This window comes from Carassius auratus, chromosome 28 (genome assembly GCF_003368295.1).
Source record: "Carassius auratus strain Wakin chromosome 28, ASM336829v1, whole genome shotgun sequence".
Classification (NCBI taxonomy): Eukaryota; Metazoa; Chordata; class Actinopteri; order Cypriniformes; family Cyprinidae; genus Carassius; species Carassius auratus.
The window spans coordinates 5,726,391-5,745,855 of NC_039270.1; the positions used below are offsets into that span (position 1 = coordinate 5,726,391).

Below are 19,465 nucleotides of genomic sequence, written 5' to 3' on the forward strand. Positions count from 1 at the left end.
AGTTATGAGAGTTAGATGGAGAGAGAGAGATGACGCAAGCGGTGTAATCAGATGTGGCTAATTCATAATGTTCACCTCTTCATGTTTAATAAATCAAGTGTTATGATCTGCCGAGCTCCCTTTCAGTGTCCTCCTTCCAACAAAGCCAACGACCTAGCGCACGGTAAGAACTGTAAAGCCTGCATAAAGAAACGACGCGCGTTACACTATAATTAGGCAAATTATAGACCCATAATATTGTTTTTAAAAAATAACATTATTAACCGCTATTTTTTCCATCCGAACCGGTTTCGGAACGGTAATAATTCAGAGGAATGCAGGAACAGAAACATTAAAATAGCGATTCTGCTCGGAGTGAACCGATTGAATTTTCTTTTTGTTTTCAAGCCCTGACCAAAACATATGTATTGTGACGAGTCAGCTGCCTCCCCGATTATCATCGGCACCACGTCCTAAATCGTGGAAGAGGGGAGCGCGTGCGGCTGCCCGACTCTGCCCCTTACCTGGACCCTTCCTCTATGAACACTGCCCGACCCACACAAACCCCGCAGCACAACGAGGACACCAGATCCCGTTTGTGTTGGACACTTTCCCCCTTTGGCCACCTTTATCCCCTTTTTTATTTGATGTTCTGTTAATAAAAGCCTCTTCCGAGGCCTGACGCCACGCCCACTGTGTCTGTCTTGTGCTCCTCCCGTGACAGTATACTCTATATTTCACTTCTGTCAATGTCCATAAATTTGTGTGTGTGTATATATATATATATATATTAGTGCTGTCAATCGATTAAAAAAAATTAACTAATTAATCGCACAATTTTTTAAAATTAATCGCGATTAATCGCGATTAATCGCAATTAAAAGACTGAAACTTTTTGGATATGTAAATGTAAAATGTAAATAATTAATGTAAACTCAAGACAAAGAAACTATTTAAATTCAAAATATGATTGTTTATTGGAATTTTTGTTTAACTTGTAACACAGATTTTCTCATGTAAACAACATACCTGCAATAAACCATCAATATCCTCCAAATTAACTGTTGGCTTGAAAGCCATATTTATTACAGAAATAAAAACACAGGCATGTAAGTACCATTTGAATTTCAAAACAATCAATGCCAATAAAAAACAAAAATGATTTCCATGTTGAATTCTAAGTGGACTGCAAAAAAATTCCAAAGTATAGTCATTGCCAGTGCTTTAAGTAGGCCAGTACACACAGGTACTCAGTACCGCCACTTCCAAATATAGCTCTTGAGCGTACCGCCACCTCTCCGTGCGCCCAGAACGTGCTTGTAGCGTACCGGACATCTGTTTTAATAGAGGTTTTAATCTTTTACCTGCACTGCCGATTTTCAGAGCGCCCTTCACAATGCAAGCTTCCTAATTCATCCCACCCAGAGCAGAAACTACATTACCCATTCACCCTTAAATAATACAAGTGAATAGCGCATGTGTCGCTTTTCCCAATGTTAAGTGTCAACAACTCAACGTGGCCGGAGAAGGTGTGTGAAACTCTTTTTTCTTTTTTCTTTTTTCTTTTTTCTAAGTTCTAAAAAAATACCGTAGACGGCAAGGCACAAATTTAGATATTCATTTATCTAATTAATCTATAGCCTATGCACAAAGACAATATGATCTTTTTGTCCCCTTTTTGTTTTAAAGCTTGATGAAGAGAGAGAGCGCAAGTTGCTGCAGCTGAGGAGGACAGTGATGCACGCGTACAGGAGTGATTGACAGTTCGCGGCACTGTGTACAAAAATACTCCGCTACACAATTATTTCTTTATTTTCGTTTAAGCTTATTAACGTTAGCGTTACAGAAAGGTCTGATTTACGCACTGTTACAGTCATACAGTCATAATGTTTCTTGTGGCAGACTGAAGAGTAATCCGGCAGAGTTTTATACTGAAACTTTCCGTCTAAAAGTCCTTCCTTGGTCTTATCCATATTTCTTTGCACGTTGAACATACATAGGCCACAACTGGAAATAAAAAAAACTGCAACCGCGTTAATTGCGTTATTTTTTTTTAACGCGTTAAATATTTCAAATTAATCGAATGCGTTAACGCGCTAATTTTGACAGCACTAATATATATATATATATATATATTAGGGGTGTAACGGTTCACAAAATTCACGGTTCGGTTCGATACGATACACTGATGTCACGGTTCGGTTCGGTTCGGTTCGGTTCGGTTCGATACGTTTTAGATACAGCAAAATGTAAAAACATCTCAACTTTTCAGAATGCCGCAAGCGCACCGCGGGTCATGTGACAAGAACCAACCAATCAGCTTCATCCTTTCCCGTAACAACGTTGAGAGCTCAGCCAAGATGAAGGAACAGCTGATCATAGTTGTATATGGATTGCAATTTTGAAATAAATTCAGTAGCAGAGCTACTGCAAGCGATTTTTAGAGCTGCAAATCCATTTATCCTTCGCTGAAATTTCCGCGTCTCATGGAGAGAGCACGTCATTGTTGCTTAGCAAAGACAGACGCCTCAGGAGAAAGACGCGCTTAGCGTTTTCCATGCGTTTTTAGGCACGATATGTGAACGGCCCCTAAGGCGCTCGCTCACTCAGCACGCGCTGAAGGCTCGTTGCAAAATGTCTAATGCATTTAACAGACCAGAAATATAAGATCATAAAATAACCAACAGGTCTGGTGTTTGGGTTGGATTCCCTGTAAGCTATAGTGTCTAAATGCTGCAGGGATAGTTTGCTGCGTGCATGTTTCTCCTTTTTTTCGTCTTTTCCCAGATAGTACTGACGCATATATCCCAGATATTCCCGCTGTTTTTTTTTGTTTTGTTTTTTTTTGTAATCCCGCGGTGTACCCTGTCATGTTGCAGATGCGACATACCGTTGTTTTTTTATCCACCACTCTCTTGCCATCACCATTATAGCTTAAAGGGAATCCAAAGTGCACCCAAACACCAGACCTGTTGGTTATTGGAGGATCTTCTCATTTCTAGTCTGTTAAACGCATTGGCTATTTTGCAACGAGCCTTCAGCGCGTACTGAGTGAGCGAGCGCCTGCTGAGTAGCCTAACATAAACATATAAGATGGTGTTTTTTTCTTCTTCGGGAGTGTCAGGGGCGTTGCCTGTTACGTTGTTTGGGTTATTGGGCTACCTTGTTGAACGCATATCATTATATTTCTTTCTCTCTCTTTTTTTTTTTTTTTTCAAATATAATTAATTACTCCAACGAACCGTTCGGTATACATAATGCGTACCGCGTACCGAACCGAAAGCGTCGTACCGAACGGTTCAATACGAATACGCGTATCGTTACACCCCTAATATATATATATATATATATAAATATATATATAAATATATAAAATTTTAACTCACTTGGTACAAATTTGTCCCCAAAATAAGGTTAAGTAGGTAAAAACACACACACATTCTTACTGCTATAGAGTTATATTCTGCACCGTTTATATATATATATATATATATATATATATATATATATATATATATATATATATATATATATATATATATATATATATATGAAACATGAACATGAAAATAAACCGCAGACTTGGCAACACTGGTTGGCATTTACTATACAGAGCCGTAGTTCACTGACAATCTACGTAGGACGATTGTTTGACGATTTTGAAAGCGATTTTGTGTAGGTTGTCGGTGGACTACGGCTCTGTATAATAGAAGCTGCTCCACCTGAATTTTTATCGAGGTAACCTCCAGGAAACACGATTGGTCTAGGTGTGTACTACTTTTTAGAAGCAACTGGGCACAATTTGTTGTGAAATCTGGCAACCCTGATCTGAACTCACGTGCTAGAGATATACTACTAATTGCAGGAGCGCCTTTACTGATGAGATGCGCATGATAAAAATCAAATTCGATTTTTTGCACAGCCCTAGAACAAAGTATAGGACTTTCCTTTTTTAGAATAGAGACTCCTATGTTTGTTGGTGCATCCCAACACAGAACACTTTTAATGGCTCTTTGGTGCTCACATTGTATCTCCAGCAGTTACAGCAAGAGAACAGTAATGGCGGACCGCAGCTTCTCACTCAGGTCTTTTTTATATGCTAATAGTATTATAAATGGGTGTGACTTTCACTATGTCATCATAGTTTGGAACTGCTTGTGTAGAGAGACTGTTATGATTTTTTTTACATATATAAAACAATGAATAAGTGGATTTGTACTGTTATAGGCTGGATGTTTTCATACACTGCGGCCACACAACTGTGTTCAAACACCTCTTTCTCATTCTATGGCACCTTTAAGGCAGTTCTGAAGCCAAAAGGGGCTCCAACCTGGTATTAGCAAGGTGTGCCTAATAAAGTGGCCAGTGAGTGTATATACAGGTCCTTCTCAAAAAATTAGCATATTGTGATAAAGTTCATTATTTTCCATAATGTAATGATAAAAATTAAACTTTCATATATTTTAGATTCATTGCACACCAACTGAAATATTTCAGGTCTTTTATTGTTTTAATACTGATTATTTTGGCATACAGCTCATGAAAACCCAAAATTCCTATCTCAAAAAATTAGCATATTTCATCTGACCAATATGTTCTCTCAGCCGCAGTGCTGAGATCAACTAAGATAGAAGAGGACCAAGAGTAAGAGAGGGAGGAACTTCCTGGTTTCAGTTCTTATGGCTTGACTGGTTCAAGCCTCTGTTTGCGTGAACAACCAATGAACGTCCGCGATCTGAAGTGGGAAAAACGTTCCTTTGTCTCTGGGGAAACATCCACTCGTCTGAGTTATAGCTGACAGAATTGAACATTTTTCCTAAGAAAGTTTGTATTTCTGAAACAATGCATCTTTTTGTAATTTGTCGTCGAGATTCGACACAGTCGGATTTTTACAATTATAAAGAAACCATAAATGACATATAACTGATAGAAACACGACGTTACATTCATATGCAGAATTACACACATTTAAAGTTTTATTAACACATGATAAAAATTTTAGATACTCCAATTTTTGATTATGGAAAACATCTAATGCAACAAAAAGGCAATTCTCAGTACATCTTAGTAATACAATGACGTTAAGAAAGGTTAGTGTTTGTGTGTGCTTATGTGTGTGTGTTGTGGAATGTGTTTAGTTTCTCCTTTGAGGCTCGTGCAGGTATCCAGAGGACAGTCTCAAAGGTGTAATAACTGTCACCCACGCCAGGATGTTGCCGACATCGCGGCACCCCAAATGGTGAATTATGTTGGAAGATGTTGTAAAACGAAGGTCCTTGTCTACTCACGTTCTGGCCTTTGAGTGCAGAATATGTTAGAGAGTCAGGATTCATTAATAAGGAACAGATGGCTGAAATACCATCAGCTTAGTGTTACATACAACAGATGTTAAGCTAAGGAATAAGACTTTTAATCTATTTGAAATCTTCATAAAGCTTTAGATTTTTTAAGGTAATGCAGTTATTTATTCTCTATAGCTTCTCTATAGCTTTTGCAAGATCTCTGTTGACTTTGCCATTTTTGCTACTCAACTTCATCACTTGCGTGAACTGTGTGTATGTGTAACAGCTCAAGCTAATTCTGTTTTTTATAGACTTTCTAAAAACTTAATTGTGTTCTGAGACTTTTTTCCCCACCATGCAAATAAGTGACTTAAAAACAGCAATGATGAATGGGGTTAAATATTTATGACATGACTCTGTTATTAAAAATATTATAACTAAAAAATATTACATTATATATTGACATTATCACTTGTAATATGCCAGAGAACTGTCATAGATGCAATTTTTATTTTATCCTGGATCTTCAGAAAAGCTTGAATTTGTAAAGCACTGCAGTCTCTGTGGGGTTGAGTAATTTTAATTGCAACTGTGTGTGTGGGTGTGGGTGTGTGTGTGTGTGTGTATATATATATATATATATATATATATATATATATATATATATTAGTGCTGTCAAAATTAGCGCGTTAACGCATTCGATTAATTTGAAATATTTAACGCGTTAAAAAAAAATAACGCAATTAACGCGGTTGCAGTTTTTTTTATTTCCAGTTGTGGCCTATGTGTGTTCAACGTGCAAAATGATATAGATAAGACCAAGGAAGGACTTTTAGACGGAAAGTTTCAGTATAAAACTCTGTCGGATTACTCTTCAGTCTGCCACAAGAAACATTACTCTTCATTTAGTCTGCCACAAGAAACAGCAACATTAAAATCATGAACTCAAATGTCATTGTTAAAAAAAAAAAAAAAACAATGACTGTAACGTGCGTAAATCAGACCTTTCTGTAACGCTAACGTTAATGAGCTTAAACAAAAATAACGAAATAATTGTGTAGTGGAGTATTTTTTGTACACAGTGCCGCGAACTGTCAATCACTCCTGTACGCGTGCATCACTGTCCTCCTCAGCTGCAGCAACTTGCGCTCTCTCTCTTCATCAAGCTTTAAAACAAAAAGGGGACAAAAAGATCATATTGTCTTTGTGCATAGGCTATAGATTAATTAGATAAATGAATATCTAAATTTGTGCCTTGCCGTCTACGGTATTTTTTTAGAACTTAGAAAAAAGATGCTGCAGCCAATGAACAGCCAGCGGGGGCTGCAGGACGACTCAACCTCCGCAGACAGTTTTTAATGTTTATCAGACAATAAATACTCAAGATTTTGCTTTAGTATAACTCACAACGAGTTTCACACACCTTCTCCGGCCACGTTGAGTTGTTGACACTTAACAGTGGGAAAAGCGACACATGCGCTATTCACTTGTATAACTTAAGGGTGAATGGGTAATGTAGTTTCTGCTCTGGGTGGGATGAATTAGGAAGCTTGCATTGTGAAGGGCGCTCTGAAAATCGGCAGTGCAGGTAAAAGATTAAAACCTCTATTAAAACAGATGTCCAAATTAGCGTACCGGTACGCTACAAGCACGTTCTGGGCGCACGGAGAGGTGGCGGTACGCTCAAGAGCTATATTTGGAAGTGGCAGTACTGAGTACTGGTGCATACTGGCCCACTTAAAGCACTGGCAATGACTATACTTTGGAATTTTTTTGCAGTCCACTAAGAATTCAACATGGAAATCATTTTTGTTTTTTATTGGCATTGATTGTTTTGAAATTCAAATGGTACTTACATGCCTGTGTTTTTATTTCTGTAAAAAATATGGCTTTCAAGCCAACAGTTAATTTGGAGGATATTGATGGTTTATTGCAGGTATGTTGTTTACATGAGAAAATCTGTGTTACAAGTTAAACAAAAATTCCAATAAACAATCATATTTTGAATTTAAATAGTTTCTTTGTCTTGAGTTTACATTAATTATTTACATTTTACATTTACATATCCAAAAAGTTTCAGTCTTTTAATTGTGATTAATTAGTTAATTTTTTTTAATCGATTGACAGCACTAATATATATATATATATATATATATATATATATATATATATATATATATATATATATATATATATATATATATATACACATACTCAAACATTTACTCAAGTTAATTTTTTTGAGATTTCTGTTCTGATTCTGATGATTTCATATGTTGCTAGCATGATTTAATACGCTGATAGCATGCTTCTAGAATAATACGTTTTAATGTGTTTCTATATATATTAGGGGTGGCACGGTTTGCTGAAAAAATAATCCGAACCATTCAGTTCACCACACAAGGTTCGGCACACGCCGGGACCCCGGTTCAACTTAAATCTAACAAAGCAACTATAATATGGTTTGCTATAAATAACATGTAAAGCAAACAGGGTTCAGCTTATATATGTTTCTGTTGATGCATCCACATTCTGGATTCCCAGACATAAAAAAATGTTGACAAACCATGCACTCTTGTTCAGTGTGAATACAGTATGCTGGAATATTAGCAGTCATTTATTCTGTCATCACCCGGGTGCTGATAGTGCGCGCACACAGATGAGACCTGAACAGCATACGTTGATATCTGTGTTTAAACTAAACTCATTTAATCTTTGTCAGTTTAAACATTTAAGAGCCAGAGGAAACGAGCTTGTGTGTAGTGTGAAGATTTGTGCGTGTGCTCTTCCAAAGTGTGCAAACCCGCAAATATAAGCTCTCTCTGAAGTATTGTGTTTAAATTGACAAATTCACATAAAAAAAGTCAAAATGCCTGTTTTGGTAAGTATCCTACAGCAGTAATAGCCAGCTGAATGTAGGCCTACTGTATCAGTGCATTCTCTTAAAGTGACTAAGTTTTAATATTAATCGAACAGCTAAAAATCTATGTTTATTTTATGTGTATCTTGCTGTCAATTAATAAGAAATAAAACTAATTGAACTCATGTACATTATTGTTATTATACTTGTTGTTGTAGATTATCTGGCTGTTTGGTGAAAGAGGAAGGTTGTGCTGCTCTGACATCAGCTCTGAGTTCAAACCTTTCACACCTGAGAGAGCTGGACCTGAGTAACAATCATCTGCAGGATTCAGGAGGGAAACTGCTTGCTGCTGGACTGAAGAGTCCAAACTGTCAACTCAACATACTGAGGTTTGTGTTCCATTCCACTCCTATGCACACACACACACACACACACACACACACCAAATTTCCTACTACTGTTCCCAAAACTCAGAAATAACATCTAAAGCATCTCTAAAATGGAGCACACTAACATTATTACTGCTGTTGTAGATTATCTGGCTGTTTGGTGAAAGAGGAAGGTTGTGCTGCTCTGACATCAGCTCTGAGTTCAAACCTTTCACACCTGAGAGAGCTGGACCTGAGTGAAAATTATCTGCAGGATTCAGGAGGGAAACTGCTCGCTGCTGGACTGAAGAGTCCAAACTGTCAACTCAACATACTGAGGTTTGTGTTCCATTCCACTCCTATGCACACACACACACACACACACACACACACACCAAATTTCCTACTACTGTTCCCAAAACCCAGAAATAAGATCTAAAGCATCTCTAAAATGGAGCACACTAACATTATTACTGCTGTTGTAGATTATCTGGCTGCTTGGTGAAAGAGGAAGGTTGTGCTGCTCTGACATCAGCTTTGAGTTTAAACCTTTCACACCTGAGAGAGCTGGACCTGAGTAACAATCATCTTCAGGATTCAGGAGTGAAGCTGCTTGCTGCTGGACTGAACAGTCCAAATCAACTAAACATACTGAGGTTCGTGATTCAAATTGATTTATATTTTAATAATAGTGTGTGTGTGAGAGAGAGAGAGAGAGAGATTATACATTTAATTTTGTAATAGAATAATTAATTGCCTAATATATATATATATATATATATATATATATATATATATATATATATATATATATATTATTTTTTTATTCTGATATTACACTTGTGAACATAATAAACACAACAAAAATTGACAGTGATTTGAAAGCAGCAGTTAAACACATATCTGGGGGGTATTCCGGAAATCGGGTTATGTGACATGCCCAGGAATGTATAAGGTAAATAAGAGGATAAACTAAGCTTTCAGTTCCAAAAACAGAGGAAACTTTCAGAGTAAGTACTGAATTAATAAATAATTTGACTTTAAAATTATTAATCTCAAGGAGATTCACAGAGTTGTCTATAAGCTACTCTTGCTGTGTGTTTAGGATCATTGTCATGTTGGAAGGTAAACCGTCTGCCCACTCAGAGATGTTGAATGTTCTGGACTGGGTTTTTTATTAAAGCTATCTCCCCTAACTTTGTTGTCCGTTGACAGTAATATCACTTCAACAAATAAACATCTCAATTGCATTGGCAGTCAATTTGCAACAAACAAATGTAAAGAGATCCTATTTTTTTATTACAGAACATTCTCAAAACAACATAAGAGTAAAGTTAAAAAGGTACGGCCCGCTGGATCATTTTAGACTCGGATGATCAAGTATTTGAAATGTAAGTCATGTAAAGATTCCTTTCAGTTTAATTTGGGCCGTATACAGCAGTTTCGTTTTTTTAATAAGCAATAATAGATTTCTTTAGTGTCCCCTTTTGTCGGCTGTCAACATCACTTTATCAAACACTTTTTTTTCTTTTATGATAAATTAGCAGGCCGACAGCCGTTGGATGGACTGCCATTCTGGACATCTCCAAAATATCCACATGGCCAGTCCGCCCCTGAATACACCCTCATTACAGCTATGTGCATGTTTTCAACAGCTCTGCAGTTTGATACTCCAGTAATGTAATTAAAATAATTTATCGCCGGCAGCCATATCACCCTGGAGCCCAAGACCGGTTGCCTACTGAAGCTAAGCAGGGCAGAGCCTGGTCAGTACCTGGATGGGAGACCTCCTGGGAAAACTAGGTTGCTGCTGGAAGAGGTGCTAGTGAGGCCAGCAGGGGGGCTCACCCTGTGGTCTGTGTGGGTCCTAGTGCCCCAGTGTAGTGATGGGGACACTATACTGTTAACAAGCATTGTCCTTCAGATGAGACGTTAAACCAAGGTCTTGACTCTCTGTGGTCATTAAAAATCCCAGGATGTCTTTCGAAAAGAGTAGAGGTGTGACCTAGGCACCCTGGCTAAATTCTCCAATTGGCCTCCAACCATCATGGCTTCCTAACAATCCCCATATCTGCTGATTGGCTTCATCACTCTGTCTCCTCTCCACCAGTAATCTGGTTTGTGGTGGGCGTTCTGGCGCAATATGGCTGCCAACGAATCATCCAGGTGGATGCTGCACACTGGTGGTGGATGAGGAGACACCCCCCTGACTATGTAAGCGCTATGAGTGCCTAGAAAAGCTCTATATAAATGTAATGAATTATTATTATTATTATTATTATTATAATAATAATGTCCAGTCACTTCATGTTTATTTAATTAGGGTCAGATTTACTTAACAGGTCCAATTAGCATTAGAGCGCAATTCCACAAAAGCGTCAATGGGAGGGAAAAATTCTGCGTGTGTTTTACTGGCAGTATGCACATTTAAGAATACAGACGCACACACATCATTTCCATAATTATGGAGTGAGTTTTGGTTCTTTATTACATGCGAGAAGATAAAAGATCTGAGAGAAAAAAAAAAGTTAGAGAGAAAAAGTTATCACACTGATAGCAAAAAAACATTTCATGAGAGAAAAAAAGAATATTTGAGAGAAAAAGTTTTCATGCCAATAGAAAAAAAATAATTATATTTGAGACTAAAAAAAGTTTTGAGAGAAAGTATTTTCTCATAGAACATAAAAAAATATACATTTGAATTTTTTAAAATTATTTCTGAGAGAAAAAATCTCTCTCAAAATACTTTGATGTATATTATATTTTTTCTAAACAAAAAAAAAGTGTTTCTCTCGAAACGCTTTTCTTTGCTCTTGATGCAATTTCTTGCTCTCGTGTCAGGATTTTGCTTTCACTGTGAGAATTGTCTCATGGGCGGGGCCACGTTCCTATTGGCCAGTCGGGTGAGCATCGTCTTGTCTTGGGAGTCGAACTGAATCATTACACCATTGTTCGGTTCACCTGATGCCGCCTCTGAGTTGAGCACGGACACTCCAATGTTTGGGCAAGATGATGACACACAGCTGGCTGAGCAAGTTCAGGATCACTGAAGATTAAACATTAAAAAATAGCACTCATATTCATGAATGAATGTGTATTATATTATTTGCTTGCTAAATCGCTAGTAAAGCTAACCAGCCATCATGCTAGGTAAACATGCAAACTCACCTGGTTTATACTATGTTTAAATCAAATGCCAAATTAATGTTTTGATTTAGATAGTTTCACGCCTTTAGTGAGTAGTGAGCAGTGATTGATATACCGTTTAGTGAGTAGTGAGCAGTGATTGATATACCGTTTGAAAGTGTTCCACCTAGTTTTGTTTAAAATAGTCTTTGTATGGTGCACTACATGTTTAGCTACACTGCATGTATAGCTCGCAAACTCAGCTACACGGGGCTTATTCTAAATATTTTTTACCATCTAGCCGAGGTCTAGAGCTGACAAGGTAAATTGCAGGTCTAAGACTAACTCTTACATTAGCAACCCACAAATATGTTTGTGCCTGTACTGTCATGGTAATTATTTTTTTTCTTTTAAATATTTCAAACGGTATATCAATCATTGTCTAACGTTAGCTAGTTGTAGGGTTGCCACCGTCCATGCATACTAACGTTAGTTGAAAGTTGTACGGGAGGTTGTATGAACAAGCAGTTACTCTTCAGGTGCTTTGAGGCTAGCAAGTGCAAAGGTAGAAACTAGCTCACTACTCACTAAATCAACTATCTAAATCAAAACATTAATTTGGCATTTGATTTAAACATAGTATAAACCAGGTGAGTTTGCAAGTTTACCTAGCATGATGGCTGGTTAGCTTTTCTAGCGATTAGCAAGCAAATAATATAATACACATTCATTCATGAATATGAGTGCTATTTTTTAATGTTTAATCTTCAGTGATCCTGAACTTGCTCAGCCAGCTGTGTGTCATCTTGCCCAAACATTGGAGTGTCCGTGCTCAACTTAACTAGCCATAAGGCAGAGGCGGCATCAGGTGAACCGAACAATGGTGTAATGATTCAGTTAGACTCCCAAGACAAGACGATGCTCACCCGACTGGCCAATAGGAACGTGGCCCCGCCCATGAGACAATTCTCACAGTGGAAGCAAAATCCTGACACGAGAGCAAGAAATTGCATCAAGAGCAAAGAAAAGCGTCTCGAGAGAAACACTTTTTTTTTTTTTTTAGAGAGAAAATATCTTCACACTGATAGCAAAAAATATATATTTGAGAGTTTTTTTCAAAGTATTTTGAGAGAGATTTTTTTTCTCAGAAATAATTAAAAAAAAAATTCAAATGTATATTTTATGTTCTATGAGAAAATACTTTCTCTCAAAACTTTTTTTTAGTCTCAAATATAATTATTTTTTGCTATTGGCATGACAACTTTTTCTCTCAAATATTCTTTTTTCTCTCATGAAATGTTTTTTTGCTATCAGTGTGATAACTTTTTCTCTCAAACTTTTTTTTCTCTCTCAGATCTTTTATTTTCTCGCATGTAATAAAGAACCAAAACTCACTCCATACATAATGACCAGAGCTACCAAGAGGAGTGCAAATTACTGCCTGCTTTAAGAGGCTAATGATGAAGGTCTAATGATACAATAAAAAGTGGGGGAAAATGATTTAATTAAAGTGATAGTTCAGTTTGCAGACTGTACTTAAGTACAAATATTGCTACTTAAAGGGTTAGTTCACCAAAAAATTTAAATTGAGTCATTAATGACTCACCCTCATGTCGTTCCAAACCCGTGAGACCTCTGTTCATCTTTGGAACACAGTTTAAGATATTTTAGATTTAGTCCAAGAGCTCTCAGTCTCCCTCCATTGAAAATGTGTGCACGGTATACTGTCAATGTCCAAAAAGGTAAGAAAAACATCTTAAAAGTCAGATGAAAGTCATCACTGTCAAATGAGCCGTCAGATGCTGAGCTGCCCCATGACACATAAGAATCTCCATCACTCATGGCATTTAGTGTTTCTAATACCTACCTTCCATAAATCACATTTTTTGTCATTTTTTAATTCATTTATGAAACTGAGTGCAAGGCATTGCCTAGAAATTTTGAATCTTAAAAAATAAGCGGCAAGAAAATGACAGCGCATATTGTCACGTGGAGGTTAGGGATGACCTCAAGCGCAGACAGGATGCACAACTCACAAGGTTTATTGAAGACAAAAAGGGGAAAACAAAACCCACGAGGGGGAAAACAATGACTAGGGCAAAGACAAACAACTTAACAAGTCTAAACAAACAATAAACAAAAGACTCTTTACTCTGGAACTCTTACGACAGAAAAACAATCACAGGACTCACAATGTCTCTTCAATGTGTAACAATGAACCGCACAGGACAGTGAACACAAGGGGATAGAAATAGGGAGACTAATCATAACATAACAGGTGACACAGGTAAAGCAATAATGACAAAACTAGGATAACAAAGGGGGCGGGGCAAGGAAACGAGACAACACAAGCACATGGCCCAAAGACAAGGCCATGTGCTTGTACACAAAACACGGGCCTGTCATGATCCTGCCTCAAGACTAGAGGAAAATCAAGGACACGAGGGCAGAATCATGACACATATAATACATACATATAATACACACATTTTATAGCTGGTAGATTTGATTTAGCACAGCATCAAACATGACAACTTATTAAATTAATATGTTTTGCTCTAAAATCAATATATTACAGTCATGTTTGAAATAACTTCCTTTTGTGCTTCCATGTTGCTTTTTTTATTGCAGAATGAGACAGAAAATTAATTATTTTATACAATTCAATACTGTGATACAGGCTATATTATTATTTTTTTTTTATTGTCTTTATGCTTCATCAGTCAAAATGTGTCTGCATGTTATTCAGCTGTAGTAATTTCAGATGCATTTGTCCATATAAGGAACTTCCTCTTTCAATATAATTTGTGAAACAGACTTTAAATGAGAGTGTTTAATGTTTCACAATGCTCACATCACCTCATTATTGGGTAAAAAATAAAATAAATAAATAAATACTTAAGTACTTTGTAACACAGTAATTTGAGTAGTTTCTCAGCAAAAATCTTTTTTACCTATTATTTTTAAATACTTTTACTTGTAATCAAATAAATTATTCTTTGAAGGGTTAGTTCACCGAAAAATTAAAATTATGTCATTAATAACTCACCCTCATGTCGTTCCAAACCTGTAAGACCTCCGTTTATCTTTGGAACACAGTTTAAGATATTTTAGATTTAGACCAAGAGCTCTCAGTCCTCCTCCATTGAAACTGTGTGCACGGTAGGGGTGTAAAGGTACGCAAAAATCATGGTTTGGCAGTGGTGGACGAAGTACACAAATCAAGTACTTGAGTAAAAGTACAGATACATATGGTAAAATATTACTCCAGTAAAAGTAAAAGTACTCCTTTTTCAATTTTACTCAAGTGAAAGTACAAAAGTACTCAATTTTTTATGTACTTAAGTAAAAAAGTACTGCAAGATAGATGTTTGCAATTTTATATATGCTACTTAATTTAATTTTATATTAGCACATTTTTTTTTTATAATCCTACTGCTCAAAATACCTTGGATTTTTTCCAAAACAACCACTATATGGAGTCAAGATATTTTTGTTGTTGATATGGACTACGCTGATGAGAGTGATGTTAACTGTGAAGCTTACACTGTGATGTACCCGAGAGAAAACAGAGATGACCATCTGATTTTCACCAGTAAGAAAAAAGTATTTTAAAGTTAGTTGTTTTACAGAACATCAAAGTTACAGTACAGACCAAAGTCATGAAAATAAAGAAAACTCTTTGAATGAGAAGGTGTCCAAACTTTTGGTCTGTACTGTATATATGACATGATAATAAGGCCTGAAGTTAGGAAGAACATTTTAAGGAAAAAAATAATAAAACAAATTTCATAATGATTTTTTCCTTCTCAAATCTTGTCTGTGGTAAAAAAACAGCCCTGGCCAAACGGGGTGCATCTCTTCCCACTGATAATTACTGTAGTTACCATGTTCTGAACATCACATCCTTTCTTTTCTAACCAGATGTAATCTATATATATATATATATATATATATATATATATATATATATATATGTGGCTGAATAAAAATATTTGGACATTATAAAAATTACATCAATTTAGCACTAACAAGCTTGTTAGCTAGACAGTTAGCATCAGCTAACAATATTTACTTATTTTCAGTACGATGAACATTCATGTCTGTCTACTCGTCTAGTTAATCCAAACAATATACATATGTATAACGTTACTGTCGATAAACGATATAAAAACAGACGTAACATAGGACATTTTAATAAAACTGTTAACATTACGGCAGCGGTGAATTTGAACGTGCATGAGTTATTATATTTAATCTGTGTTATTTTATGGGGGGGGGGGGGGGTTGTTGTTGTTTTTTTACGTACAATTCATGTGTCTGCATCGTCTGCACTCGAGCATTTCAGTGGGCTTAAATAGATCACTCTTTACAACGGATTTAGTTCCCAAACAACTGACAGTTTTGACCTAAATATGATTTTCAGTTACAATAATTAATCCAAAATTTCGACATAACTTACTTTTAGCAACATCAGACGCACGCGCGCTCACAAGATCTCCCGGTTCTTACTTCTGGAGACTCGCACTAAACGGTTCATTTGAATCAGTGAGTGGTCGACTCCAGAACAGCTGCAATCGGATCATTCTAATTCGTAAACGAATCGTTTGGTGCGATTCGCGATCCGATTTAAAAGTATATTTTGAAAAGACTCAGTTCGTTCATGATGAATCAGACACCGCTTCTGCGTGTCGGAGCACGTGATATATTATAGGGAGTAACGATAGGTTTTATGAAATGTAGTGAAGTAAAAAGTACGATTTTATGCTTTGTAATGTAGTGAAGTAAAAGTTGCTCAAAATAAAACTACTCCAGTAAAGTAAAGATACTTGAAAAATGTACTTAAGTACAGTAACGAAGTAAAGCTACTCCGTTACTGTCCACCACTGTGGTTCGGTACGTACCTCGGTTTTAAAGTCACGGTTCGGTTCATTTTAGGTACAGTAAGGGAAAGAAATGCAAAGATTAAACTGCTGTTTTTTTATTACTATACACTTTTTAAAAAAAATACTTTTTAATAATAATATATATATATATATAAAAGAATAAGAAATAAAATACTGCTGCAAAGTTATCCACTAAATAAAATACTCTCAGTCTCAAACCAATCCCAGCTTGTAGGCCTGCTTCACCAGAACCGTGCCGTGCCTGCTGCTGTAGGTGACAGGGAGACCGCCGACAGACGAGGCTCTTGTCTTCATGACAACAATATCTATACTTCATGTTGAGCATAAATATAAAGCCTACTGATAAAGGACACCGTCAACAGTATTGATGGCAAAATAGACTACGTATGTTTGACCGGTGCAATATATGAAAATCGATAATTCTTCATTTTTTTTAATTACATTTATATCTGAATTTATGTCAACCTATAGACTTTCGAACATCAAAGTGTCATGAATTATGTATTTGTGTACAAAATGACATATAAACATATTTTCCTGTTCTATTTTGCCTGGAAACGCTTCCAACACGCTTGCATGTCACGTGAAAAATAAGCGTTGGTTCTATTTCTAGCATGCACGCGTTTTCCGCGCGAGATGCACGTCTCATGCAGGCAGTCTGCAAGCTCTAACCTGTTAACATGGGAGCCGCACGCAGCTGAGACGCTTGCGCCACGCATCCAGTGTGTCGCCGGCATTAGAATCAGCTGCAGGGCGGGATTTGCGCTGAACGCGGAGACTTTTGCCATTTAATATGTTCGTTTGGAAACACGAAAATGTACTTATTTTCCACGCACAAAATATTGCATTCCGTCATTCGGTACACACGTGCACCGAACCGAAAGCCCTGTACCGAAGCGGTCTGGTACGAATACAGGTACCGTTACACCCCTAGTGCACGGTATACTGTCCATGTCCAGAAAGGTAATAAAAACATCTTCAAAGTAGTCCATGTGACACCAGAGTGTCAGTTAGAATTTTTTCAAGCATCAAAAATATATTTTGGTACAAAAATAGCAAAAAATCTTCTCTTCCGTGTCTGTTGTGAGCGAGTTCAAAACACAACAGTTCACGAACGAATCACTCGATGTAACCGGATCTTCTTGAACCAATTCACCAAATAGAACTGAATCATTTGAAACTGTTCTTGACTCCAATAAGCATTAATCCACAAATGACTAAAGCCGTTAACTTTTTTTAATGTGGCTGACTCTCCCTCTAAGTTAAAACAAACCAATTTCCTAGAGTAATTCATGTACTTAAACAGTAGACTGACTGAACTGCTGTGAAGAGAGAACTGAATATGAACACCAAGTCAAGCCAGAAAATGAACAAAAGATTGACTCGTTCTTGAGTCAAGAACCGGTTGCATCGGTTTTCGGATCACCAGTAGTGATGGGAAGTTCGGTTGTTTTCCGCGAACCGATTCTTCCGGATATTTCGATTCAATAAACCGGTTGAAGAAAACGGTTCACCGGTTCTTTTGCGGTAGACGTAATGAAGTCATTGGCGTTGATTGTCCTTCATTCAAGCCTTCGGTTTACCCGCGCTCATAACACTTGCACAGAATCAGTTCAGAATCAGTGACCAAAGAAACAGTTCAGTTCAGATGCAACCAGTTCGGTTCAGGCGCTCTGTGTGTCAGTCTGCTTCACGCTGAATCACACATGCGCAGTATCATCAGCTCCTTGGTTCTCGAATTGGACGCGGCCGACAGAAACGGTTGTTGAGAAGATGAGTCAATCTTTTGTTCGTCATCTGGCTCGGCTCGGTGTTCATATTCAGTTCTCTCTCTCGCGGCAACATTTTTTGTTTTTGATTACCCAAATTTAATAGTGTTGTTCTATTATCAAAATTATAAATGATATATTTAAACAAATGAAAAAATATTAAAGGGGGGGGGGGGGTGAAATGCTCGTTTTCACTCAATATCCTGTTAATCTTGAGTACCTATACAGTAGTACTGCATCCTTCATAACTCCAAAAAGTCTTTAGTTTTATTATATTCATAAGAGAAAGATAGTCTGTACCGATTTTTCCCGGAAAAACAAGACCGGCTGGAGGCGTGACGTGTGGGCGGAGCTAAAGAATCACTAGCGCGAGTAAGCTTTTGCATTGAGAGCGTTTGGAAGCTGTGACTTTACCGTGAGGGAAAAAAAAAACATCATCCAAAACAAACCATGTCTAACAGTCAGATTCAGCCGTTTATTTGTGATCCAGAATCAGATCCCGAGGCTAAAACTGAACGCAGAGATATTTTAAGCAGTTTTACTCCCCGCATGCTGTTCCAACACACGATCGTGACCCTTTTTCGTTGGGAATGCATTATCCTTAAGAAATAAACGATGTGCAAATCCGTCGTCAAACTGGGCCTTGTTTGTAAAACAAGAATCTTCGAAATGCAGGGGAACAAACAAAAACACTTGCACAACTCCGTTGATGCTCTGTAAAAATAAACTCCATCCACTGGTCCCTTAATGCTGTTTTTTCTGGTAATCTGTGCAGGGTTGTCTTGCCCTGGCAACCAAAAACACACTTCTTTTGTGACATTTCGTGACGCTCTCGCTTTGATCAGTGAATGTCTTTGCTCAGCCTCTCAGTGCTCTGCTATACGGGAGCGCGTGCTCTTCCGGCAGACGTGCCCTTAGGACCCATATAAGGAAATTCAGCTCCATCTAACGTCACACAGACCCATACTCGGAAAAAAACTTTCCGAAACTTGTGAAAAACCGGAAACGTACAACTTAATTTTTGAAACTTTGTCCATGTTTAGCATGGAAATCCAACTCTTTAACAGTGTAAAAAACTCAGTATGCATGAAGTAGCATCCCCCCCCCCCCCTTTAAAGTGAAGCTGTGCGCTTGAATTTGTCATTGCATCATCCTATGCAGTGTGGTGAAT

At 37.3% G+C, this 19,465-nt stretch overlaps 1 protein-coding gene across 3 annotated transcripts in view; it reads left to right on the forward strand.

Moving 5' to 3' along the window:
• Positions 1–19,465, forward strand: part of LOC113047421 (NACHT, LRR and PYD domains-containing protein 12-like) — a 47,569-nt gene that overhangs the window by 13,733 nt on the left and 14,371 nt on the right. Inside the window, exons 6-8 of one of the 3 annotated variants that reach the window (XM_026208764.1) lie at positions 8,340–8,513; positions 8,658–8,831; positions 8,978–9,148. In XM_026208764.1, the coding sequence (XP_026064549.1) occupies positions 8,340–8,513; positions 8,658–8,831; positions 8,978–9,148 (519 nt within the window). The remainder of the gene's footprint in view (positions 1–8,339; positions 8,514–8,657; positions 8,832–8,977; positions 9,149–19,465) is intronic. The other 2 variants (XM_026208765.1, XM_026208767.1) reach the window with 2 other exon arrangements.